We start from the raw sequence: 27708 nt of genomic DNA, 5'->3' as shown, positions 1-27708 counted from the left end.
CCACAGACAACGTCAGAGGCGTCTTACCTGGGCTAAGGAGAAGAAGAACTGGACTGTTGCCCAGTGGTCCAAAGTCCTCTTTTCAGATGAGAGCAAGTTTTGTATTTCATTTGGAAACCGAGGTCCTAGAGTCTGGAGGAAGGGTGGAGAAGCACCTGTTTACCAAGACATTTGGGAGCACTTCATGCTTCCTTCTGCTGACCAGCTTTTTGAATATGCTGATTTCATTTTCCCGCAGGATTTGGCACCTGCCCACACTGCCAAAAGCACCAAAAGTTGGTTAAATGACAATGGTGTTGGTGTGCTTGACTGGCCAGCAAACTCACCAGACCTGAACCCCATAGAGAATCTATGGGGTATTGTCAAGAGGAAAATGAGAAACGAGACCAAAAAATGCAGATGAGCTGAAGGCCACTGTCAAAGAAACCTGGGCTTCCATACCACCTCAGCAGTGACACAAACTGATCACCTCCATGCCACGCCGAATTGAGGCAGTAATTAAAGCCAAAGGAGCCTCTATCAAGTATTGAGTACATGTACAGTAAATTAACATACTTTCCAGAAGGCCAACAATTCACAAAAAAAAATGTTTTATTGGTCTTATGAAGTATTCTAATTTGTTGAGATAGTGAATTGGTGGGTTTTTGTTAAATGTGAGCCAAAATCACAATTAAAAGAACCTAAGACTTAAACTACTTCAGTCTGTGTACATTGAATTTATTTAATACACGAGTTTCACAATTTGAGTTGAATTACTGAAATAAATGAACTTTTCCACGACATTCTAATTTACTGAGATGCACCTGTACTGTCATTATAAAAGAACTTCATTATTGTTTATTTAATTCTAACAAATAAGTTATTGTTAAAAACTAACCAAAAGTAAAAAATAATTTGCGTATAATTTCCACACAGGAGATACTTGGTGTTTACAAACAAAAGGAAATATATCGCCATCGGCTATCGGCCAAAATGAGCTGAAAAATATCGGCATATCGGCAAAAATCCAATATCGTGCATCCCTAATTCTGAACCCTTGACTTTCTTCCATCGTTTTTTTTTTATGCAATTGTAATAAATTGGGATGGAAGCTTTCAAGCTTCAATAAGAATGCAAAGGTACCATATCCCTGATAGCACACGGACATCACAGAGATGTCTATTTGACTTCTGCATTTACATCTGCAAGACCTATTTTTTAGAATGTTTGCACATCTGCAATACGTCTTTAGGACGTTTCCTATTAGATGTCAAATAACATCTTTAAGATGTTTATGATTTAGAATGTATGTAAAACTGACATCTTAAAGACATCTATCAGATGTTTGCACACAGCAGATGCTTTCCAGATGAAGCAATCTTTAACAGACATCTTGCAGACTATCTGGGATCAAAGTCACCCATATGACTTTTAACTACTGCGACTGAATCATGAGTTGAACTCGAGAACTGGATCACTGGATTCATAAACGAATCATCCAGACTACTTTTTTAAACCAGACAAAACTGTTAGTTGACGAATTAAAACAGGCCAATGTCTACATTTTCAGTGAATAATGACTTGGGTGCCATTTTTGCAATTAAAAACACAGGACGCAGTGTATTGGAGTAGAGGAAAAATGCAAGATCTATTTTTAAATTTTAAACTCCAACTTGAGCACCATGTTTTTAGAATGCTATCATGCGCTAAAATGCAGTCGATGAGAAGCGTGATTGACAAGAAGCCCATCAAGTCTGTGTAGCGCATGTTTACATAGAAACATTTTTAAATAAATAGAGAAGCAGCATAGTGGAATGCAAAGTTCATTCTGTTTCTTACAAAAAGCTAGACTTTAGAAGACTTGCAATATAGTTTATTATACTTTGGTTCTTTTTTGTTATTTTGCAGCTTCCTAGCAAACAAAATGTTGCTGCAAAATAACAAATACGATTTGCTAATGTTCTCATTAAGTTACGAAAACGTTAGGCCTATTTGTGAATGTTCTCTGAACAATGAAAAAAATGTTTTTTTTAACAATGGAGCATTCCATTTGATCATTTTGCTAATATTATGGGAACGCTACCTTTGATTATTCTCTGAACGTTCTTAAGAAATATAATTTTTAAAAAAAGTTAGACAAGATTTTTCAGGAAAAATAAACGTTCCATGAACAATGTATAAATAACGTTTATGTGATAAAGTTTACATTCTATTAACATTGCTGAAAGAACAATAGCCAAAGTTCTGAGAATGTCCCAGGTAGCTGGGTGTCATCCCCAGGCCTCATACACTATATTGAAAATAGAGGCCAGAATATTCTTAAAAATTATAATAATAATAAAAATAAAAATCTTGTGTTCCATTGACAAAAGAAAGCCAAAAAGGTTTGGAACATCTTGAGAGATTAAAGGGTTAGTTCACCCAAAAATGAAAATTAGCCCATAAATTACTCACCCTCAAGTCATCCTAGGTGTATATGACTTTCTTCTTTCAGACGAATCCAGTCGGAGTTATATTAAAAATGGTCTTTGATCTTTCAAGCTGTTTAATGCCACCCAGCAGGTCTTGCATGCACCAGTCCAAAAGGAGTTAAATAAAAAGCGCCCTTCCATAAAAAAAAAAAAAAGTGTCTCACATGGCTCAGGGTGGGTGAACAAAGGCCTACTGTAGCAAACCGATGCATTTTTGTAAGAAATATATCCATAATTAAAACGTAATAATCACTTTAATGTAGCTTGCGCCAACAGTTGTACACGGAAGCAGCTCCAGGCGGATGACGTATGAGTTTAGCGTTGCGCATGCACTGGTGAGTCTGGTGAAAACCAAAGTTTGTTAACAGGAGCAAAGGAAGCAACGTTTCCTTACTTTAGCAAAAGAAAACCAGTCTCCTCTTAGCTTATATATAAATAAAATCCTCGTTTTGTACTTCTAATAAGTGACCGGTGTTTTGTTTTGATCTCTCCCCTGCGCTTCCGCGTTTGTCACTTCTGAGCGGCGCATGCGCAACACTGACCTCTTACGTCATCCACCCAGAGCTGCTTCTGTGTACAGTTGTTGGCACAAGCTACATTAAAGTAATTATTAAGTTTTGAATATGGATATTTTTCTTACAAAAATGCATCGATTTGCTACAGGAGGCCTTTGTTCACCCCCCGGAGCTGTGTGAGACACTTTTTTTATGGATGGGCGCTTTTCATTTAACTTCTTTTGGACTGATGCATGCAACACCCGCTGAGTGGCATTGAACAGCTTGAAAGATCAAAGATAATTTTTAACATAACTCCGACAGGATTCGTCTGAAAGAAGAAAGTCATATACACCTAGGATGACTTGAGGGTAATTTATGGGCAAATTTTTTTATTTTTTATTTTAATGACAGAATTTTCCATTTCGAGTGAACTATCCATTTAAAACTGCAGGAGATGTAGGTTTCCTTCAAGGTTAGTCTATCCTGAACTTCACAGCTGGAATATGCCCCAATGCAACAAACCTTGGACTAAAGAGCAAAATTGTCAAACCGACACATAATAGGAAGTGATTAAAGGAAAAAAAATTGTAATATATGGAGATCGGTTGGCGATATGTTTAATATATGGAGAACCATGGAGTCTGTTGACATTTGGGTCATAATTACGCTATGCTAATTAAATCTGCCGAGTATCAGAGAGCCGTTTAATAATTCAAACCCAGTGCAACCTCTAATACCAATGCCAATTTCCCAAAGTAAAGAGGGTGGAATGATCATACTTGTCTCTTCTAAATATTTAATTCTCCTTGGGAAATCATTTTGACCTACAAAGACTAAGGAAGGGCAAGACAATGCTACTATTTCTGTACTTACAGTGGAGAAACTGCTCTGAATCAGACTGGGCATGTGGAAATGCGATCTGTCACAGTACAACTGATGACTCCTATTTAGCACTGCATGACGTCTCACTATAACTGTCCACAATTGTGTACAATTATAATAGCTGTTGAAGAAAAACATCAGTTATCCAGTCAAACAATTCTAGTAGTTTTTTGTCCCTTGTTGATCTCTGAACTGACCTGTATTAGGCCTACAGCTTGTTCTCTGGCAGTCTTTTCTTAAAGCAGAGAGAAACAGCAGTTCTTTTCTCCAGGCATTAATAGTATTAAAGGCTACGTGGTGAGTTACAGGTGGCCTTGCAACAACATAATGAGCAGAGTGGGCTTGGATTGTTCAAGGGAGCTTTGGCATCCAGAATATTCACAACACAATAACAAGATCCCAAAGTTTTAGGAAAAAGCCTGAGCTTTGGAGCAGGCTTGTTAAGTTCAATTAGCACATTTAAAAGCACATTTTTTTATTCAGAAATTTAAATTAGCAAATGTTCCAATATGGTTTGGAGCAGAACTACTGTGGTGGCCATCGATTTTGGCAGTCTTGCACTTTAAGTGGCTAATTATTTTTGCAAAAAATGTTGAAATTTATAAAATATATAGTCTTCAGCCAATATTTCAATGTAAAAAAATAAAATAAAAACTTCACTTTTTAATTTAGAAGGCTTTTAAACCAGTAAATAAAAGAAAATGCCATAATATAGGGTGCATATTAGGGGCCACTTCAGTACATAGCTTAATACAAGTAATAAATTGAACTCTAATCTGAATTAAAATTAAAGAAAGAAAATTCAAAATCAAGAAATCATTTTCCCCCACAATAATTGTTTTACTGAGGAAAATGCAGTTCTTGAAACTTCTGGAATCACATAATGAATCATGGTTAATTTAATATATCAATATTCCCTGCAGCTTCTGTTAATAAAGTATGAAAACAGGCAGCTTTGTCATAATTATAGCAAAAATGCCAGCAATCATTTGCCTATAGACACATTTTCAGTTACTTTTCTATGTTCGATTTTGTGCGCTATGAAATTTTTTTGTGCGCTATGAAATTTGGTGGAAACAGCCTTATCTCACTGTACTCACATTGCAAAATCCAAAATATTAAGATTTTGATGCCAAGCAGCCAATCCTAGAGGCAACACAACTGCAAAAACGTTGAATCTCCTTTATGTTCAACTATAGGAATGCTATTGTGCTCTGTAAAAGCTTTCTTTCTATATAAAAGATCGCATGCTTAACAAAAAAGAAACACTCCCAGAGGGATTCTAGCACAGCACTGTTACTATATTTATACCAGTTCACAAAAAGGGTGCAAGCTGCAACTTTTGTACCTTGCATCTTAGCTCAAATCGGTGCCAGTTGATTGTCCTTTCTCCTCCAGACTTCCAACAAACAATCACACAATCAGTCGCATGATGAAAGGCTGAATACTGTAAGCACCTCTTCTCCATTGTATTACATGCAACTTAACACAGGGTCCAATCTGTTGCCCAAACACCCTGCTTTCTGAGATAGATTATGGGGACAAGAAAATGGCACACTGATATCCAGGTTGGATATGCAAAAACAAAAGTGGATAAGTATGAGAAAATATAGAATAAGACAACAGGATGAGAAAGTTACAGATTATCACTGCAAATAAAGTCAAAGATTACATCGTTTTCATGTTTTACTACCAGGGTGTATTTTTATACCAAGTCAAGTGTTTTTCTACACCCTGGAAAGAGTGCATCAGAGAAAAAGAGCTAAGTGAGATACAGAGGACAGTACAGGAAGAGGAAGAGACAGCAGAGAGGCAGAGGTGAATGCAGAGCGAGAAGAGTTTATTCAGCATGCTACAGAATAAAAGCACTACACCACACAGGGACCATCAAGCAAGAGCTTGGTAGAAAAAAGAACTTTTAATTGTGCCGCTTCTATACTGAACTTTACATTCCTAAAGATGTAAAAACTTAATTCATGTAGAAAATGTACAGAACACCCCCCTTCCCCTTGTTTCCCAGGCCGAGACCACAAAAATGTCAATTTTCAGTAGAATCAGTAAGCGATTCTTGTACAACCACGAACAAGGACAATTAATGATCATTTATATGAGTGATGCCTGTTGGAAAGTCTGATTTTTTTTTTTTTTTTTTTTTTCCTCCGTTGATACAAATATTGCAGAGGTTGAATAAAACATTTTGTACAATGCAGAATAAAGTAAGACTAAAGGCACATTTACTTTGGTCCCAACAGTCCCTACATTAATGTGACATCACAACATCAAACATGGTCAATCTGACACATGCAACTGCCGAGATCCATCAGCACATGCTCTGATTTTCATCTAAAAAAAAAAATTGGTAACAGAATTCTCTGAAGCAAAAGTGAGTGAAAAATATCCAAGCAGGTACTATACGTCACAGATTGTGCTCACCACTGTCAGAGTTTTGTTTACCACAGGTTTCAATTACAAAAAGTACCTTGGGTGCCTGATCAAAGAAGAAAAATAAAACACTACAGCCCGAAATTAAAACAAATTCACGAGATAATTTACAACTTGGAGTATGTTTCATCAAATCCAGTTACTTGTGTTCAGATTCAATTCAATAGATCATAAAAATGAGCTTCTGCCTCTGAATCAAAGCAAGCCGACTAGCTTTCAAAGCTTGAATTGAATTGGTTTTGAACAATGACAAGGTGAGGCCACATTGGGCAAGAGCAAAACCTATCACTTTCAAAAACCATCAAAACAACAAAGCAAGGTGACTGTAAAGGTTACGTTTTCTGTATCATCACACATAATGTGCCTAAGCCTCTATAATGTGTAACAACGAGAGCAAAGGGATGATGCTATTTTGCTAAGTAAGGCACATTTTTGTCAATCCATCCTAAAACAGAATAACAGCTGGCCATACACAAACAATAGAAGGAGCAGATACAGAGCGAGTGTTCCTTTAAGGGCCATTCTCATTGAAGTTCTTGATATGGTGTTAAGGAATGACTGGTAAAAATTAATTCGACTTGAGGCTCCTGGGAGAGAGAAAGGAAAGGTGACATAGCACCAGGGCATCCTCAGATGGTGGACTTTGAGAAGGACACTCTCAGGCGGTGGCCACGGCCCATGTCATAATTGTGAAGGTCGATGAGTGTCTGAATCGCCTCCTCCACTGTGGACATCTGCAGCAGAGCCATTTTGCGATCTCTAGAAAGTAAAAGAAAACAAACATGACGGTCAAAGCGACAACCTTGAATGTACATAAAAATGACTAAGAAATTGAATGCAGTGGCACATTTTTGTCAATCCATCCTAAAACAGAGTAACAGCTGGCCATACACAAACAATAGAAGGAGCAGATACAGAGCGAGTGTTCCTTTAAGGGCCATTCTCATTGAAGTTCTTGATATGGTGTTAAGGAATGACTGGTAAAAATTAATTCGACTTGAGGCTCCTGGGAGAGAGAAAGGAAAGGTGACATAGCACCAGGGCATCCTCAGATGGTGGACTTTGAGAAGGACACTCTCAGGCGGTGGCCACGGCCCATGTCGTAGTTGTGAAGGTCAATGAGTGCCTGAATCGCCTCCTCCGCCGTGGACATCTGCAGCAGAGCCATTTTGCGATCTCTAGAAATAATAATGATTTAAAAAAATAAGTGATGGTCAAACCGAGGATCGTGAATGTAGACAAAAATGACTAAGAAATGGAATGCAGTGGGTTCTTACTGGAAAAACTTGAACGCTTTCACTGTACCGCCAGAGTTTGAGAAGAGCAGTCGTAAATCCTCCTCGGTCACATTCTCACTGGAGGGGAAACAAGCAGTTATTAGCATTTCCTCAGAGTAAATGGTAAAATGCTATCATGATGCATGAACCAATAAAAAAGGAAAACTAATTTTCCTTGGTAGTCGCATTTTAATCTCAGACTTGAACTGAAAGCCACTGCAAGGGAAAAAACTGACAATTAATTTATTTCACTGTACCGCCAGAGTTTGAGAAGAGCAGTCGTAAATCCTCCTCGGTCACATTCTCACTGGAGGGGAAACAAGCAGTTATTAGCATTTCCTCAGAGTAAATGGTAAAATGCTATCATGATGCATGAACCAATAAAAAAGGAAAACTAATTTTCCTTGGTAGTCACATTTTAATCTCAGACTTGAACTGAAAGCCACTGCAAGGGAAAAAACTGACAATTAATTTTAAAAGATGGTCAGCACTTGGTCCAAGATTTATGATTCCAGAATAATACACATGTATTAATAAAATGGCAAAACCTAGAGAAAAATCACCACTAGCATTCATTAGGACTGTACAAATCTGCACAGCTGCACAATTATACACAAATCTGATGTTCTCCTGCATGCTCACGGTATGTTGGAGAGATGGAGTGTAGCTGAAGGGGGGAAGATGTTCTGGAAGTTCTTAGACCCAGGCTTCTTGAAGCGATGCAGAGGAGAACTTGTGAAGTCCTTGGTCAGGCCCTGATCATCTAAACCCTCTCTGGGCAGCTGTACTGTCTGGTGCTTGGAGAGGGTCACACGGATGATCTTGCCATACATCTTCTGCCCGTTCAGATGGCTCATGGCTAGATAACGAAGACAAAGACAGCTCTTTGTTTGTCTTAATGCAATATAAAAACAATACATGTTAATCGCGAAAAGAACAGCGTGTCAGCTTACCTAACTGGGCTTGGTTTCCATCAGACATCTGGATTAGAGCACTGTCCTTCTTATTGTAAAGGATCTTCACACGCTGCACGTCACCGTAGACACCTTCGGTTAGGCGAGAGGCAGATGGAAGAGGGAGGGAAGGAGGAGGAGGAGGAGGAGAAGAGGAGTGAACCAGGAAGGACAAGTTAGTGCTTCAGAAGCTCCGGTTCTGACATGAAAGGTGAAGATGATGGTACAAATCTTCCAAATTATCTACACCAAAGAGTCCAAAACAGTGCTTCTAACAGACACAACTTATTTTGATACGCCCTCCAAAAACAAGCTCATGTGATATGGCAAAGTAAAAAAACAAAAACCTACATGCAAAACAATCAACCATGCATTAATATAAGCTGTACATGAAGAGAGACAGATAGAGCAAGATAGAGACAGAGGCTTCGAAAGCCAAGGAAAAACAAATTAATGAAAGAAAAAAAAAACTATTTAATTTGAAACTTGGCATAATAGAACTAAACAAATTCAACTGGAAAACTAAGAAACTGTTGTTACACTAGTGCCAGATTATTAGCTAACCCTTAAATGATAAATGAAAGATTAAAAAAAACAAAAACAAAAAAAACAACTGAAATGAAATTAACAAGAGATAAACAAAAAAGAGGTAGATTGCTAACGATAACATACCGAAGAGGGTAAACAGACTTTGGGGCGTAACCATCTTTAGAAGGAGAGAAGAGCAAGCAGCGTAAGACAGGAAGAGAGAAGAGTCGAGGTAGAGCGGAGATGAACAGATCATCCATAACGGAGGGTGGTTTCCCGTAGAATGGTGAGGTGGTCATGGAGCATGGATCAAGGCAGTTAATTGGGGCAAGTCGGTCCGAGGAGGAACATTTGTTTTGGTTTAGGCACAAAGCATGAATGGGTGGAGGGCGGGGAGACAGGATTGCAGGAGAGAAAGAGCCAACCAATCACAGAGGAGTCAGGAGAGGAGAGAAGAGGAGAGAAGAGGGAAGAGGAAGGGTTGGAAACAGTGTGGGATAAAAGAAAAAGAAAAGAAAAAGAGTTGGAAGGGGGGACAAAAATAATATACAGGTCAGTACATAGGAAATGCAGGAGTTTGGTCAGAAAATGGCAGGGTTGTCTTTTTTTTTTTGCTTCTCCCGACTATGTTTAACTGTGCCAAACGTAGTCACCCGAGACCGAACGTGGGCAGGGCACATTTACTCAGACTAACTGCAGCACAGAAACACTGTGAGGAGGACAAAGCATGCAGAGCGCGTGGAAGGCTTTGGTATGAGAAAGCATTTAGGAAGAAAAAACAAACAAATAAAAGATCAGCCTATAGCTGTAAAGGGGCGGGGCCATGCAGCGGGTAGGTATGAAAACCACCTTGCAGAGTTATGGCATCAATAGAGAGCACGTCATGTCGACATGTAGAAAACTCCACAAACCCACAAGTGTTTGGGAAAACAAAAACCATGATGGGGAATTACTGGGACACTTCAAAAAGACAGAGAAATCAAAGTGAGAAAGAGTGTGAGAGAAATGAGAGGCGGGTGGGGCTACCATGTTTCATACCAACTTTGAATAGCTTAGAGAGAGGCAGTGGAGCATCAGGAGAGGAAGAGAGAGATACAGCTTACAGAGAAAAGACAGTTAGATATTACTTCCAGACAGATTGCTCGTGAAAAGGTGTGAGGGAGAGAGAGAGAGCCAGAGAGAGGGGAGAGGGGGAGAGATAAAGAGAGAGGAGAGACAGTGATCAAAATTTGCACAGAGGAGAGACTGCAGAAAGACCCTCCATTTTGACGAAAACCTTACTGAGAATGCTTTCAGTATATTTCTGCAAGTATAAATGTCACAATAGAGAACAAAGAGCTACAGGTTTTAATTCATTACTAGTCACTATCAATTCACTGTCAACTGCAAATATACTGAAATAACATTGAACATGATATATGAAATACACTGAGGATGGAAATGAGACACAGGTCAATCTGAACTCATGTCAAGACAAGTCACCTGCTCATTGTTCATTTTGTGTGACTGAATACATCTAATGCACATTAGAAAAGTGACTGAAATAACTTTGAAATCAGCTTTAAAGTGGAAGTCAGTCAAGTTGAAATTTTTTAGTAAACTGATTTCCACTTTGATTAAAAAAATTATAACAAACATGATTAATGTAACAATTTCAAAGCTTTTGCTGCAAGGGTGCCGCCATCTTGCACAGTGTGACGTCACGGAGTTGGTTTGCTTTGTTGAAGAGTGAAATGATATAAGCATTTCCTTACTTTTTGAACACACAAATGTTTATTTTAATTGGATGAATATCAAACTGTCTAAATTAGTGTTGGGTGATATGGTCATTTATCAAGTCATTTATGGATCGACGATACACAATATTATCGTGCATGGGTGGGTGGGGCAAGAGAGACTCTCTGTTCTTGTCACAGGCTATTTTATAACCATTTGGTGTTTTAAAGTGAAAAAAAGTGAAGTGACGTGTTGCCAAGTATGGTGACCCATACTCAGAATCTGTGCTCTGCATTTAACCCATCCAAGTGCACACACACACACAGCAGTGAACACACAACCGGAGCAGTGGCAGGCAATGCTGCGGTGCCCGGGGAGCAGTTGGGGGTTCTGTGCCTTGCTCAAGGGTCTCACCTCAGTCGTGGTATTGAGGGTGGAAGAGAGCACTGGTTATTCACTCCCCCCAACTACAATCCCTGCAGGCCCAAAACTCGAACCCGCAACCTTTGGGTTACAAGTCAGACTCTCTATCCATTAGGTCACGACTGCCCACAATTAAATACAAAACCGCAAAACCAAAACAAAATAAATGCACGAGAGTGAGCCTATGGAAGCACCAATAATCGAAATAATATACTTTCAAACATACTGATAAACTAACATGTTATATATAAAAATACTGTATTGAAAATATTTATTCATATATATTCAGATAAAACTGTCATACATCACTGGACCGCGCATCCTGTGACAAGTTTGCCGCATCGGCGCACAGAAGCTATCCGTCTAAAAGGTCTGCAAAATCAGTCAACAGTGAAAATCAATAGTAGATTTCTTTTAAAGACCAACAGTTTAACACTAAATATTGGACATAAACGAACACGTTAAATATAAAGGTATTTAAAACAGGTAAGTTCATATATTTACAGTAAAGTTCAATGAAACGGATACATCAGTCATACAGCGCTCCGGACCACGCACCCCATGACGAGCCCGACGCACCACCACAGAAACAAGAATGAGATGCGTTCTAACATAACAGTGGCATTTAACTCAAGTTAGTGGGGGCTCAGTTAAATTATTGCACATATATAGGCTGTTCAGATTACTTTTGAAAGTGCAATGAAATACCTTATATCAGCAGACAATGTACGTGGGCAGAGCCAGCCGTCGCCATCTTGGCAGTGCGTCACTCCCGGATAATCGAAAATGGGCAAAAAGGCGGGAACTGGTTGCTGAAACCATGCCCACCTAGCTCGATGGTGGTGACGGCAGCGGCAATCCACCTGTCACTCAAGTGGCCACACCCTTAATTATGCAGAACTTTAAGGCTTAATATAATTTAAATCCACCCCCCTCACAGTTGTCATGAAGGGCAAAATTTGCTGTATAACAACCCTCTACACTGCGAGTAAATCACTCGCATATGCTACTAAATCTTACTATGGGCGACTAAATAACGTCTTAACATTAGCCATTGGCTAATAAATTCTTAGATTTTGATGTGTGAGAGGCGTTCAACACAGATTTTCACTCGATAAACACGCTGACTGAGCGCTTGAGAGTTTCGCTCTCCGTCAAGCGATCTGTACTATTTGGATGCGCTCAATGGATCATGTCATGTACTCAATGGATGCGCAGTATGTAGCACGCAGCGCACCTGTATTTGACGCACCGTAAACTAGTGTGAAGGCGCACGACTCGCCGTCGCTTTACTGATAGCGCTGTGTTTCTCACACATGCAAAGAGAGAGAGCGAGAGTCTTGCATACCACGCTGAATCGACACGCTACATGTAAACCATATTCTTTGTTGTATTTTCCTGTCAAAATAACAGAGTTCATTTAGAATTATTCAGCTTTTAAGAACAAGCAGAAGGTTACCAAGTTTTAGTTCTAATCACTAGTTCTATCATTAAATAGTGCTTAATTATCATAATATAATGCTTGATTGGCCGAAGAGTGCACATTCAGTTATTTAAGAAGCTGTTCCATTTTACAAAGATAAGCTGATTGGGTGGAATCGTGTGTGTGTGTGTGTGAGTGTGTGTGCGCGTGTAAAATAGTTTATCAGTCTGGAGAGTAAACAAAAAAAATTACTAGCCAATGGTGATTATATTGCCAAGGTGTGCGTAGAGGGTTGTATAAACCAAAATAATTTTTTGAACCAGGCTGTAAACATGTTTATTTTCTGCTGTAAAGTTGGGCATTTCGTTAAATATAAAGGTATTTAAAACAGGTAAGTTCATATATTTACAGTAAAGTTCAATGAAACGGATACATCAGTCATACAGCGCTCCGGACCACGCACCCCATGACGAGCCCGACGCACCACCACAGAAACAAGAATGAGATGCGTTCTAACATAACAGTGGCATTTAACTCAAGTTAGTGGGGGCTCAGTTAAATTATTGCACATATATAGGCTGTTCAGATTACTTTTGAAAGTGCAATGAAATACCTTATATCAGCAGACAATGTACGTGGGCAGAGCCAGCCGTCGCCATCTTGGCAGTGCGTCACTCCCGGATAATCGAAAATGGGCAAAAAGGCGGGAACTGGTTGCTGAAACCATGCCCACCTAGCTCGATGGTGGTGACGGCAGCGGCAATCCACCTGTCACTCAAGTGGCCACACCCTTAATTATGCAGAACTTTAAGGCTTAATATAATTTAAATCCACCCCCCTCACAGTTGTCATGAAGGGCAAAATTTGCTGTATAACAACCCTCTACACTGCGAGTAAATCACTCGCATATGCTACTAAATCTTACTATGGGCGACTAAATAACGTCTTAACATTAGCCATTGGCTAATAAATTCTTAGATTTTGATGTGTGAGAGGCGTTCAACACAGATTTTCACTCGATAAACACGCTGACTGAGCGCTTGAGAGTTTCGCTCTCCGTCAAGCGATCTGTACTATTTGGATGCGCTCAATGGATCATGTCATGTACTCAATGGATGCGCAGTATGTAGCACGCAGCGCACCTGTATTTGACGCACCGTAAACTAGTGTGAAGGCGCACGACTCGCCGTCGCTTTACTGATAGCGCTGTGTTTCTCACACATGCAAAGAGAGAGAGCGAGAGTCTTGCATACCACGCTGAATCGACACGCTACATGTAAACCATATTCTTTGTTGTATTTTCCTGTCAAAATAACAGAGTTCATTTAGAATTATTCAGCTTTTAAGAACAAGCAGAAGGTTACCAAGTTTTAGTTCTAATCACTAGTTCTATCATTAAATAGTGCTTAATTATCATAATATAATGCTTGATTGGCCGAAGAGTGCACATTCAGTTATTTAAGAAGCTGTTCCATTTTACAAAGATAAGCTGATTGGGTGGAATCATGTGTGTGTGTGTGTGTGTGAGTGTGTGTGCGCGTGTAAAATAGTTTATCAGTCTGGAGAGTAAACAAAAAAAATTACTAGCCAATGGTGATTATATTGCCAAGGTGTGCGTAGAGGGTTGTATAAACCAAAATAATTTTTTGAACCAGGCTGTAAACATGTTTATTTTCTGCTGTAAAGTTGGGCATTTTAACATGGGGAGTCTATGGGATTGACTCCCTTTTGCAGCCAGCAAATGATCCCTTTAGCGGCCCGTTGATGAATTACAGTTTAAGTCACTTGTTGGCATCACGAGAGAGAGCGGGAGGTTGCCGCTTGGTTTTAAGTCTTCTCAGTTTAAACATTAAACTGTTTTAAGCCATTCAAGCATGAGACAGCACGAAAAAGATTTCAATGAGGTACTCACGCAGTGATAGATTGTCAAAAGTAAAGAAATGCTTATATTACTTCACTTGCCAATGGAGAAAACCAACCCTGTGATGTCACATGCTGTGGTATTGCAAGAAGTCGACACTCTTGCTCCAAAAGCAAAACAAACAAAAAAACATCCTTTTTCTATTAATTGGTTACATTAATCATGTTTTATATATATATATATATATATATACACACACACACACACACACACACACACAAACACACAGTATATAAATATATATATATTTTTTTTATTAAAGTGGAAATCAGTTTACAAAACTTGACTGACTGCTTCACTTCCACTTTAAAACATCCCTCCAAAGAGCAAAGTTAACATGGGAATGTGTTTACAGTGTTTTTGGAATGAAGGAAGCCCCGATGATGTATTTAGAAGGGCTGGGTATTGGCACAAATTATTTTTATATTTATTTTATTTTTTTGTCGTAGAGTGCACTGTGACAAACATACTCCCGGTTCACCCAAAAGTTAATATTCTGTCATAATTTACTCTCCCACATGTTGTTCTAATTTAGATTAAATTTAGGCTTTTATTCACATATAAACATTGATCATCACACATACATAAATCTCAGCAAATATGGCAAACACGGAAGCTCAACATGCCTGCTAGACAAGTGGGGACCAATGAGGTTTGCTTTGGCACATGAAGCAAGCAAGGTTGAGTATCTATGTGTAGGTACGCTGATCAAAGATTATATGTGGATAAAGGCCTGCAAACTTTTTAAAGGGTTTTAGGAACAATTGGGCACCATTCACTAAACAGATGAGGATCATACTTTGCCAAACTTTCAAGATGTTCTAAAGCAAAAACACACAGCCTTGTTGCCAAGACAAATGTAAACAATGTGTTCTAAAGTTGTCCCAAAACATAAAAAAAATGTTTGATATCCTTCAACTATTGGAAGGAATTATAATCTGAAGCTTAAAAAAAAAGAAAAAAAAAAGTTTGTGCCCATCATACACTATGTGGTTTCTGTGAAATCGACTGCCCAATAATGCACCTTGGTTCTGACTATCCATAACTATCATCGGATGAAGCGTCCAGACTATAAATTGGGAAGTGAAGTTGTGAAGTGTTTTCCAGCTTTAAAGCTATCTTGTCTCTTCAGAAGACTTCTTGTATTAAACAGCTCTGTTCATATGGATTACTTTTACGATATCTCAAAGACTTTTTTGACAAATTAAAGTTTTGGCTGCATGGACTTTCAATGGATGGACAAAAATGAAGAGAGAATATTAAAAATGTCTTCATTTGTGTGCCGAAGAAGAAAAAAAGTCTTACGGTCTTGACATTAGGGCGAGTAAATGATGACAGAATCTCCATTTCTGGGTGAACTATTTCTTTCATTTTCTCATTTATGTATTTTGGGCCCTTACAGGTTAATAAAGCAAATATAATGCAGCATTATGTTGCAAGATTTGGAATGACGTAGAAATGTAAATAATAAAATCATGTGATATTAAAAATGTTTTACTCGTGTGCTAAAAACAGGCATGCATTAAAATTATCTTGTGGTTTTAAGAATGATATTTGATCTTGCAATTGATGGTAAAGATTAATTTAAAAAAATATAAATTTTTACCCAGCTCTAGTATTTATTGAAAAAACATTTAACAATTCTGAAAAAGCTTATGACATCCCCAAGAATTCTTCTTTATTCTACTCTCACGACACAACAACATTTCAAGTATGTTAACGCTGCTCTGCTGCTAAATGTCATGAAGGTTATGTTAAGGCCCCTCAAACTCAAAAATGATCTTTAACAGATGAGGACTGAACATAAACAACCTGGGACATACAGTGTACTGGTGACCTGACTGACATAATGAAAAGACTGTGAACAGAGGGAGCAGGGATATGTTTGTGTGTGTGTGTGTGTGTGTTTTGTGGGGGTGTACGGACCTCTTCGTTGAGGTTGCTGACCAGGAGCACTCCGCCAGGTCCCGAATGTCCAGACAACGCCACCCTCCCAGCTGCTGCCGCCGCCGCCGCCGCTGCACTCAGAGGGCTGATGGCCCCTATAGAGAGAGAGAAGAGAAGCCGGACCATGTCAGTCCACACAGCCCAGAACAGCCAAAAGCTCAGCATCTCAGGTGGATCTGCCCTGTGGCCATGCATTCTATCTGTCTGCACCCACCACACCAAGCACATCCAGTTACGCAGCCAACAGCACAGACCTCGGGCAAACCCACATCCCAGAGTCAATATCTGCCGCTAGGCAGATCACTATCTGAAACGATTTCACACAGACTGGCGCTCTAGAGCAATATCCGAAAACAAAATTGCTTTTAGGGCCCTGTCTGCTTGCTGTAGTTAGTCGCTCAATAGGCCGCTCTGCTTTAGCTAAAGGGAACTTGTGTTTGGCAGTTTGGATTGCCAGTCTGTCTGAAATACAGGCCCCTAATTAGTGTGCGTGTCAATCTATTACATCAGGCCTAAAATGCCGAATGGAAGGGCTTATTGTTGCAGCTTCAGATTTATGCTTTGACAAATAGCGACACTGTTTATGAATCCTGCATGTCAAGTCAGGACAAATGGTTGGGGTGGTTTCAACATGAAAGCCCTGCCAATTCTGACAGCACTGGAAAAGTCCCTGTCCTTCAGAAGGAAGAGCGCATTCAAGTAGGGTTAGAAAATCAAAAGAAAAAAGGAAAGTAAATGGAAGAATAGGTACCTAGAGAAGATGGAAACCCTCCACCACTAGAGTAGGAAGTTACCATTCCAGAGGGAGTACCTAAGGAGAACGTGTACAGTCAAAGTCTTACGGGATCAAACACAGACTGGGGGCTGTGGAAGCGGCAAAAACGTAAAGCAACGTGTTTGAATGGCACATCAATTAGACCGGATTGCATTTCAGGCACCATTGACCCATTTTCCACTAAGAACTAGAAAACTCTCATGAATCATAATAGAGGGGAAGCATTCACACCTCTACTCTGTTCTGAAGCTATGCAGACAGGAGATGATGATGCATGTCAGAGAATGACAGGGAAGATGGGTCTTAAAGGTGTGATTGAGCAACGTTTGCATTTGAGGCACACATGAGTGTTTTCTAACTTACCGAGCAGGGAGGTGGAATCTTTGCTGAGAGTGGCGGCCACAGATGGGTCCACGGGTGGTTGACCATCTCCTGCGGGCAGCTCGGGCCGGGTATAATCCCGGCTTTTGTCGTTGTTGTATTTTACGTTCAGGTTGACCAGCTTGGAGAAGTCAATACGCAAAGTGCAGCAGGAGTTGTATATGTTCTGACCATCCAAGGACTTTAATGAAAGTTATCGAAAAAGAAAGACAGAGGATGAGAGCAAGACATTTGTTATTCTATGACATAGGTGAATAAGGATAAGAATAATTACAGCCAGTGCATAATGTAGGGCCCTGGCTCAAAGTAATAAAAACAGTCCTCTACAAGTAATGACAACTGCAGTCATTTCATCACATACATGAAAGAAAGGTACTAAACCAACATATGACTGGATCATAATTTGCCTTTGGCCATAACCATCACATTAAAAATCTCATAACAGTGCTTTGGCACATCATTACACATTTATGGAGTTTTGCGGTGGTTTCAATCTTCCTTTTCGTTCACTCACCAGTTTGGCCTGCTGGGCATTCACTGGGTCACTGAACTGCAGAAGAGCCTGGAACTGATTATTTTTGGTAAACGTGATTATCTTCATGACAGTCCCAAACTTGGAGAAGATCTAAGAGAGATCAATAAAAAGTCCTGTTAATTCAGAGGCACGAGTGTTTAAAAAAAATATTTGGCTTGCTTTTTTTGATGGATGCCTGCTGTGGCCAGTGACCTGTTGGAGGACGTCCAGGGTGACTGGGTAGAACATGTTGTCGATGATTATTCGCAGTACTGGGCTGGGAGCAGGCGTTAACACACTCTCGCCTGCGGCCGAGCTTGGAGAGCCACCCTCCTGGACCGCGGACACCGCCTGCAGCACGGCCTGAGCTCGCTTCAGATGGAAAGCAGGGCAACCGATTAGGACCAGAACTACGCTTATTACACACTTCTGTTGCTGATATCATTTTAGTTATGAAAATTTTAAACAAGAAGGGGTGTATTTTCTAACCTGGTTGAGCGCACTGTCAGTCTTGAGCTCTTTGTGGTTGGAGTACTGAATGAACACTGGGACATTACGCACTTGAGGTGTAACAGCTGTGTAGTAGTTCACCATAGTAACAGCTGCTTCCTCTGTTCCTAGCTCCAAAAATGCCTAATTGAGGAAAAGTGTTCAAAATGAAGAAACAGACTCTTTTTCCAAATGAATGAGCAAAAACTTTGTTCACCCAATTAGAGAAACAGCTTTAACAGACATTTTAAACATTAAATTGAATTTCAGAAGATCTATCTCCTTGCTATTACAACAGGAGCTTGGTTTAATGTCCCTCACATACCTGATTTTTGCCTTTAAGCATCAGGATATTAGTGACCTTTCCAAAGGGCAAACCCAGGGCGATGACCTCAGTCTCGGAAACCTCATTGGGGAGTTTCCGGATATGAATGACTCTGGATGGTGGGCTATCCATGCTGTCCTCCACCCTTAGTTTTTTACTGTCACTTCCATTAGCTGTCAAATAAATCAGAAATACACCTGGACTTCAAAACTTGTTTTTTATTTGGTTTTATCAGGTTTTTATGAGATTTAATTAAATAAATTGGACCAACATTTATATATATATATATATATATATATATATATATAAATTATATTACTAACTGGGGAAATTATATTATTATGATTGTATGAGCCACATTTGAAACTAATAAATGAAACTAATAAAATACTCTTTAAACACACACCTCTGACCTTATTACAGGAGTATTACTGTGCCACTGCATCTGAGTTTTGCTGTGTTGATAAATGTTTGCTGAGGAACTACATTGCTTAGCAGAAGAATAATTTGTTATCATTAAAGGGTTCGTTCACCCAAAAATGAAAATTAGCCCACAAATTACTCACCCTCAAGTCATCCTAGGTGTATATGACTTTCTTCTTTCAGATGAATCCAGTCGGAGTTATATAAAAAATTGTATTTGATCTTTCAAGCTGTTTAATGTCACTCAGCGGGTGTTGCATGCATCAGTCCAAAAGAAGATAAATAAAAAGCTCCCATCCATAAAAAAATTCATTTTTTTAAGAAAAATATCCATATTCAAAACGTTATAATCACTTTAATGTAGCTTGCGCCAATAGTCCTACACGGAAGCAGCTCCAGGCGGATGACTTATGAGGTCAGCTTTGCGCATGCGCCGCTCAGAAGTGACGCTTGCGGAAGCGCAGGGGAGAGATTAAAACAAAACACCGGTCACTTATTAAAAGTACAAAATGAGGATTTGTAAAGAAGAATGTCGGAGGATTTCGATATAAGCCAAGAGGAGACTGGTTTTCCTTTGCTAAGGAAACTTTGTTTCCTTTGCTCCTGTTAACAAATGTTGGATGGATCGGTTTGTGAAAGCGAAGAGAAAAGCCATAGATGAAGTCGACCAGACCCAGGCAGGTGCTGGTCATTTAATGCTAAAAAGCTAAATGCAGAAAATATGACGAGGCATATCTTGGTCTCGGCTTCACTCACTGTGTCTATACCGGACGCCGTGCCGCAACAGCTCTACACTGGACGCGACAAAGTGACTGTTGCATATCATTTTAACTTTGTGTCAGTACATCATAAATAGAACACGGCATCAGTTTAATGTTGGGTTTTGGTGTGTCGCGTGTAGACAGCGTCACTGATTATAATGGTTCTACTGTATTTTGCCGCTTGCGTCTGGTGTTGACACTGTGTTTAATGTAGTTGGTGAGGAGGAAAGCCTTTGTGTGTCCTATGCCTTAGCGGACAGCATGAAACCAACAAAAAAATGCTTTTTTTTATAGGTTTAAAGGGGGGCGCGACCAAAAAAGTTTGAGAACCACTGGTCTAAAGTTAACAGACAGTGTTTAGTGCAGTCCACATGTTTACATATGTTTATTACAGTGACTTTGAATGACCTAAAGTAGTGTGGTAAAGCAACAGATTTTTTTATATTTCTGCAATCTACTTTAGTTTGTGTGATTTGTTACTGACTTTCATATTAATGTTTACACCAGGCTTATTTGTCAGTGCTTTATGTTGTCATAATTATTACATGCTTACAAGGTTGGAAGTTCAACAAATCAGTCAATATACTACTGTGATTGTAGTTGTTAAATAAAAATGTCATTCATATCAATTCATGCATCACCCAATTTCATCGTAACATATAGGCCTGGCCTACAGAAAAGAACATTTATGTTTAATCTATTTAATAGTGTTGGTCATACTATACAATGATTTATAGCTTGTCTTTGTTGAATAATACAGAACATAAAGAGCTTTAAAAAATATTTGCTTATTAAATCGCAATCACAATATTGGTAAAAAAAAATTGCAATTAGATTATTTTCCAAAATCGTTCAGCCCTAACTCCGACTGGATTCGTCTGAAAGAAGAAAGTCATATACACCTAGGATGACTTGAGGGTGAGTAATTTGTGGGCTAATTTAAATTTTTGGGTGAACTAACCCTTTAAATCATTATATTTTTGATGCTGTTAGCATATTTTATGAAACCTTGCCAGGTATATGCAACAATTTTATAAAAGCAATAAGCCCCATAAAGCCCATGGTTTGTAGTGATTTAAGAGGGTTACGTCCCACATGTGGAATTGTTATTTCTGTGCCCCTGGGAGTATAGTCCCACATATGGGATTTAGAATGTTCAGTGATGTCACATAACTGCCAGATTCAAATGTGCTTCTGCGTTTCAGCTGGCGCTGAGCCAGAGACGGACGAACTCGGCGTTTGTCATATAATCACAACTATGCAGTGTTTTCAACCACATTATTTTTATTTTAGGTTTTAGACATTTAAAGGTTTAGTTCACCCAAAAATGAAAATTCTGTCATCAATTACTCACCCTCATGTCGTTCCACACTCCTAAGACCTTCGTTCATCTTCAGAACACAAATGAAGATATTTCTGATCAAATCCGATGGCTCAGAGAGGCCTCCATTGACAGCAACGCCACCCAAACTTTCAAGATCCACGAAGGTACTAAAGATGTCGTTAAAACAGTCGACGTGACTACAGTGGTTCTACAATAACTTTATGAAGCGACAAGAATACTTTTTGTGTGCAAAAACAAAACAAAAATAATGACTTTATTACCTTTATGGATCTTGAAAGTTTGGGTGGCATTGCTGTCAATGGAGGACTCTCTGAGCCATTGGATTTGATAAAAAATATCTTCATTTGTGTTCTGAAGATGAATGAAGGTCTTAGGGGTGTGGAACGACATGAGGGTGAGTAATTAATGACAGAATTTTCATTTTTGGGTGAACTAACCCTTTAAATACACATAAGTACTAGCAAAACAATACATTTATAGTTTGTAAAATACACACTGATGTCAACAGAAGCAGCAATATCAATCCGTTCAATTATAATTTGACAATATGTTTTATTCATATCGGATACACATTGTGTAGGTAACTATATTGGCCACTCTATTCTTCTCCCAGTTCAATGGCCACTTACTTTCATGTATTTCATGAGAAACGGATGAATTTACATGTTGTGAATCAGACAGATATGATTCTCTGAATTACAGCGCAAACTAACATGGCAGTGTCCATCGTGCATTATAAATCAACTAACAAGATCATTATAAAGGTTTGCAAACGACACATTCACTTACAAGTAGGGATGGAACGATTACCGGTTTCACGATAAAATGCCCTGACGGTTAGTATTATCGTTTAAAATTGAATTATCATCAAAACTTATCATCAAAACTTACGTATTTGATTATCGCGATTTTGAAAAATCACGGTAAATCCTGTCCAGCCAGCATCAGTCTGACGCAGAAGCAGCATGCAATGTTGTTGTTGTTTTTTTTGCACGAGACAAAATGGCGAAAGGCAATGACAGCGCTCGGGAGATTTTTCAGCCATCTAAAGCCTGGCTCACACTACAGGATTTTTAGCCCGATTTAGCCCCGATTTCCCCCTCCCGAGAATTGGAGCAAAAATCTTGTCGAGCCCCTCGATCGGTCCCTATGTTCGGCGCGGATTATCTGGTAATGTGAGGCGTTCACAGATCGAATCTTGCACCTCCCGATCTGACCACTTAAAATTAAGTATAAAGAAGAGAAGAATGCGGCCCTAGGCAGCTGCCTACACAGGATCCGCCACTGCCAGATGCCGTTAGACATTTACTAAAAACAAGCCTATCGCAAGATATCTGGTAGGGGGGGGCACCTGGGGTGGCCAGCCAGATTTCAGGGGGGGCCGGTGCCACCCCTGGCCACCACATAGACATGCCCTGGTCACGAGGCGATCACGTGAGGCGCTCGCTCTGGCATGATCATCTTAATAATATCTTGTAGTGTGTGATGCGCCATGATGTTCAAATCTTGTAGTGTGTGCATGTTTAAGATTTGAGAGAAGATAATCTGCAAAGATTCTCCTTATGTGTGTGCTGCAACCAGATTTCATAATCGGTTAGGATTTTAAAACTCCTGTAGTGTGAGCCAGGCTTAAGAGGACCAAATCGGTGGTCTTTTGTGAATGATAGTTCTCAAATGTGTGGCGTTTCTGTGGAATTTTCATTATTTGTATTCCTTGTGAACTTAGTTTTTGGTTATCAATTACACACAGACACAGACACACACACAAATCTATAATGATGCATCTTTAAAACCCAGTTTACAATTGTCTTCCCTCCTCTTACCAGTGACTGAAGAATTTGGACTGTTGTACAGACTGCCAGACAGCAATTCATCTGAGCTTCTCTAGAAAGACACAGATGTACACTGCAAATTCAGTAAATCGTTCAAATAATTAAAATGATGTATAAGTCATAACTTTACATTATTCCATTGTTCACAATATCCCAAGATAATGTGGACCTGTGGAGGCGGTTACTCTCTCAGATTTGTTGCATATGTTTTGATACAATATCTTAAAATTAAGTGAAGACAAGAAAAGAAAAGAAAAACACTTACCTTCACACCAACTGCAACATCACTTGCAATGCTGAAGGGAGAAAACAGAACAATGCCGATGAATTCTGGGCTGTATGTTCTGTTACACTTTCGAAATCACATACACATCCATGCCACACCACATGTCATCAGTGCACTAATTTCTCAATTACAAATATTAATTGTTCAACAATACGGACAGTATTATCAGCAGTTTGTTATAAGAAGCTTAATAGTGCGCGTAGAAAATTGAGGTTTGAAACGCAAATTGTGCATAATAAAGTCGTATTCTGTAACGATAAATTAATATTCCGCTCGTGGCTGGAACGAGTGACCGTTACAGTTCAAACAAAGGAAATCAGACGCGCCCGCACTCGCAGCAACAGTACCGTTAGCCGCGGAGCTACGCTACATTACATGTCACTGTAATTCACATTATACGAAACACTTCATAGACTGATGTTAAATTATTCTGCAGGTTGCTATTTGATATTCTGTATACACAACGCATATATTCAGCGGTAAAATATGATCTGCGGAGCTAGCATGCATTTGTTATTATTAGCCAACGTTGGCTTATGCATCACCCGTCTGCGCGAACGGCCTTGTCAGAGCGCTCAAGATTGCGACCAAAATCGTTTCAGAATGAATTTAAGCTACTCTCAAAAATAGCAATTTTTTTTCTCTTATTCTGTAAACAACGCAGACTTACCCGTCCATTGCAGGAAAAACGTTCTTCACGGTGTGATACCGATCGCAGGAGCAGAGCAGCCTTCGACACACACGCGTAACTATGCAAAATGGATGAGAGTCCGTTATTCACGGAGTCACCCGAACACAGCCGAACCGACGAGCAGACGCTTAGCCGTAGCCGAAGCCTCAGTATGGAGGACCAAACCTGCAGAAATAAAAAATGAATGAATGAATAAATAAAAATGTTAATGAATAAATATATAAATAAATGTGATAATATGATAATAAATGAATGAATAAACGACTTGATAAAATAAATATGATTAATTTTTAATAAAATTCATTTTTTTAATTATTGTTCCCCTTTATCATTTTCTGCTTTTCTTTTGAATTTATTTTATTCTTTTATTTATTTATTTTCCCATTTATTTTATATTTATTTATTTATAGATTCGTTTATTTTTATATTTATTTATTCCAATATGTATTTATTTCCAGATGTATTTATTTTTTACTTTTATTTATTTCAACATTTAGCCGAACCGACGAGCAGACGCTTAGCCGTAGCCGAAGCCTCAGTATGGAGGACCAAACCTGCAGAAATAAAAAATGAATGAATGAATAAATAAAAATGTTAATGAATAAATATATAAATAAATGTGATAATATGATAATAAATGAATGAATAAACGACTTGATAAAATAAATATGATTAATTTTTAATAAAATTCATTTTTTTAATTATTGTTCCCCTTTATCATTTTCTGCTTTTCTTTTGAATTTATTTTATTCTTTTATTTATTTATTTTCCCATTTATTTTATATTTATTTATTTATAGATTCATTTATTTTTATATTTATTCCAATATGTATTTATTTCCAGATGTATTTATTTTTTACTTTTATTTATTTCAAAAAAAATTTTTTTTTTTTTTTTCATATTTATTCTTACATTTCTTTGTCATGTATGATAATTAGGTGGGTTGGTCTTGCTAATAGGTCTTGCTTACCATTGGTTAATCGTTGATTGAAGCGATTGCTCGGTTACTCTGGCTTTGTAGAGTGGTGACAGGTTGTAGCTCTCGCGTGTGTATACTATGGCGGACGTTTCACAAATAGCGAGAGAGTTGCACAACAAAATCTGTGCGAGGCAGATTGTACTACGATGGGACGTCCATCGTACTTGCTTCCGATAAGCACAATTGAAACTTATCTCTCAATGGGTCAAACTGCTGGAAACATTGCACAGCTGCTGATAATGGGTTTATTTTATTCTCATAGAGTAAGCGACCTGTTTTCAACTCTGGAGGACGCTGAACTGGATGCTTTGGTAGAAGATGTACTAAAGCGTCACCCAAATGCCGGATATAAAATGATGGTTGGACATATCGGTGCACAGGGCTTTCGAGTACAGAGTAAGGCAGGTTTTGTACTTTGACATAGTAGCATCCCTGGGTAAAATAGAAATAGACAATTATGTTTTTTTTTATATATATATATATATACAATGCAATTATTTATACAATACAGATTTTATTTTACCTGTGCATTACTGTGAAGCTCCTTTGAAATGGTGTCAGTGTTGCAGAGTTCATTATTACATGATTTTAAGCTAGTAAAACATCTCAGAAGTGTCCTTATTGAGCTCAGTTGATTTCAAGTTTTTGTATTCACATCTGATAGTGTCAGTACAGTAATATTTTTGAATATTGTCTTTTAGGTCCCCACTGAGCATGCCAAAGGTGAACTCAAAGACTGGAATGTTTACTATGCATATTGATGAATTTACTTTTTGTAGGGAGACATGTTCAAGGATCCATGAGACGCGTGGATCCCCAGGGTGTCCTTATGCGCAGTCTTCAACTGAACCCCCGGAGGCGTAGAAAATACACAGTCCCTGCACCCAACAGTTTATGGCACATCGATGGTAACCATAAGTTAATAAGGTATGCTGACAACAGTAGAATATTATTTATCATGTTCATCTGGATGTGTTTTCTATTTCAGACTGAATAGGAAATGGTTGTACAGTTGAACAAAAGAAAATTAAAGCATGAATGTGTAATTGGAGGGATGTGTGTTCATAGCTTAATTCAATGCAGATCAAGATCACTTTATCACAGTGATTTTCAGCATTTAAATTTCATAACTACCATGTAGACCGCAAGTGTAAATTTGTTGGGGTAAGGTTGAAAGAACTTTGTGATAAGATGGCAATCAGACCTGTCTTCTTCAGCCAAAATCCTCAATACACTGTTCTAAAATGTATATCTGAATGTTGTTTTTCACAAGAAGGATCTTTCTTGTCAACCTAAATTTCCAATGACTCTTACCAAATGTTATGAAATATTAATATTCATCCAGCAAGATCATATAATAAGTAATTGGATAATGTCATGTGATGCCATTTTGTGTGTGTGTGTGTAATGCTAGGGAACTGAGGAATGTGCTTGGATGAGTGGTGAAACATTAATCAGCAGAGAAACATCCGTTTGACTGTTTTGCGAATTTTCATAGACATTATTGGTGTAATTATACGAGCAGATCTTTCTGATTGTGTTGTTAAAGGTCCAGTAAAGGATTTCTGAGAAAGACTGTTTATAATTTAAATCACTGAAGCAAATGTCCCTACCTAAAAGGATAACACCCCTATTTTGATAGCTCTGCCTCCAATTTCATGAAGACCCCTATGTTATTTGACACGGGCACCTCTCCCATCATGAGAGTATATTTTTGAGAGAAGAGTGAGAAGTAGATTCTCTCCTTCAACATCTCTGAACCAACTGGCAGATGTTCTGATAGACAACATTCACCTGGAGACTATTCAAACGTTCAGTTAATCTAGTCTAATAATGTTATAATCGTTATTAAATAAAATTTTGGTAAAACATCTTAATAAAGAAATATTGTCTATTTCACAGGTGTTCATATTATTTTGTCCAACCCCTGTATGTAAAAGGTATCGTCTTAAGTATGTGATATACTATTTTGGCTGTTTTGATTTACTATAGATAGTAGAACGTGTTTTATATCATTACTCAAAAGCCTAGTTGTTAATATTGTTGAAATTAATTTTCTTATATCTGTTCCAGGTGGCGTATTGTGGTTCATGGTGGCATTGATGGCTTTAGCCGTCTAATTGTATATTTGAACGCTGCCACCAATAATAAAGCTGCTACAGTCCTGACAAGCTTTTTAGAAGGTGTCAACCTGTATGGTGTGCCGTCACGTGTGAGGTCAGATAAAGGTGGGGAGAATATCGATGTTGCTCGTTTCATGGTTTCCACCAGAGGAGAGAACAGAAACTCACACATCACAGGGAAGAGTGTCCACAATCAGAGGTATAATCAAACATATACAATGCCTTACTAAGTTTTCAGGCCCCTTGAAAATTTTTTGTTTTACAGAAATGCAAACAATTACCAATATATGCATGGTTTCTAGATAAATAAAAGACTACTATGATA

At 38.6% G+C, this 27708-nt stretch overlaps 1 protein-coding gene across 1 annotated transcript; it reads right to left on the bottom strand.

Annotated features, from left to right (window-relative positions):
* Positions 1-5728: 5728 nt before the first annotated feature.
* Positions 5729-24355, bottom strand: LOC107570490 (polypyrimidine tract-binding protein 2-like). Its single transcript, XM_016256717.1, has 14 exons — positions 24261-24355; positions 23570-23600; positions 23296-23356; positions 18944-19116; positions 18619-18762; positions 18343-18501; positions 18130-18240; positions 17598-17796; positions 16439-16554; positions 9174-9207; positions 8502-8594; positions 8191-8407; positions 7549-7626; positions 5729-7030 (listed from the first exon to the last, which is right to left on the bottom strand). Exons 1-14 carry the CDS (start codon positions 24266-24268, stop codon positions 6901-6903), a joined length of 1554 nt encoding a protein of 517 aa, XP_016112203.1. The 5' UTR covers positions 24269-24355; the 3' UTR covers positions 5729-6900.
* Between the last annotated feature and the right edge of the window lie 3353 nt (positions 24356-27708).

The sequence above is a fragment of the Sinocyclocheilus grahami genome, unplaced genomic scaffold (genome assembly GCF_001515645.1).
Source record: "Sinocyclocheilus grahami isolate Dianchi unplaced genomic scaffold, SAMN03320097.WGS_v1.1 scaffold1465.1, whole genome shotgun sequence".
NCBI classification, from domain to species: Eukaryota; Metazoa; Chordata; class Actinopteri; order Cypriniformes; family Cyprinidae; genus Sinocyclocheilus; species Sinocyclocheilus grahami.
The sequence above is the reverse complement of the archived record's forward strand: the minus strand, read 5'-3'. Positions and strand labels throughout refer to the sequence as shown.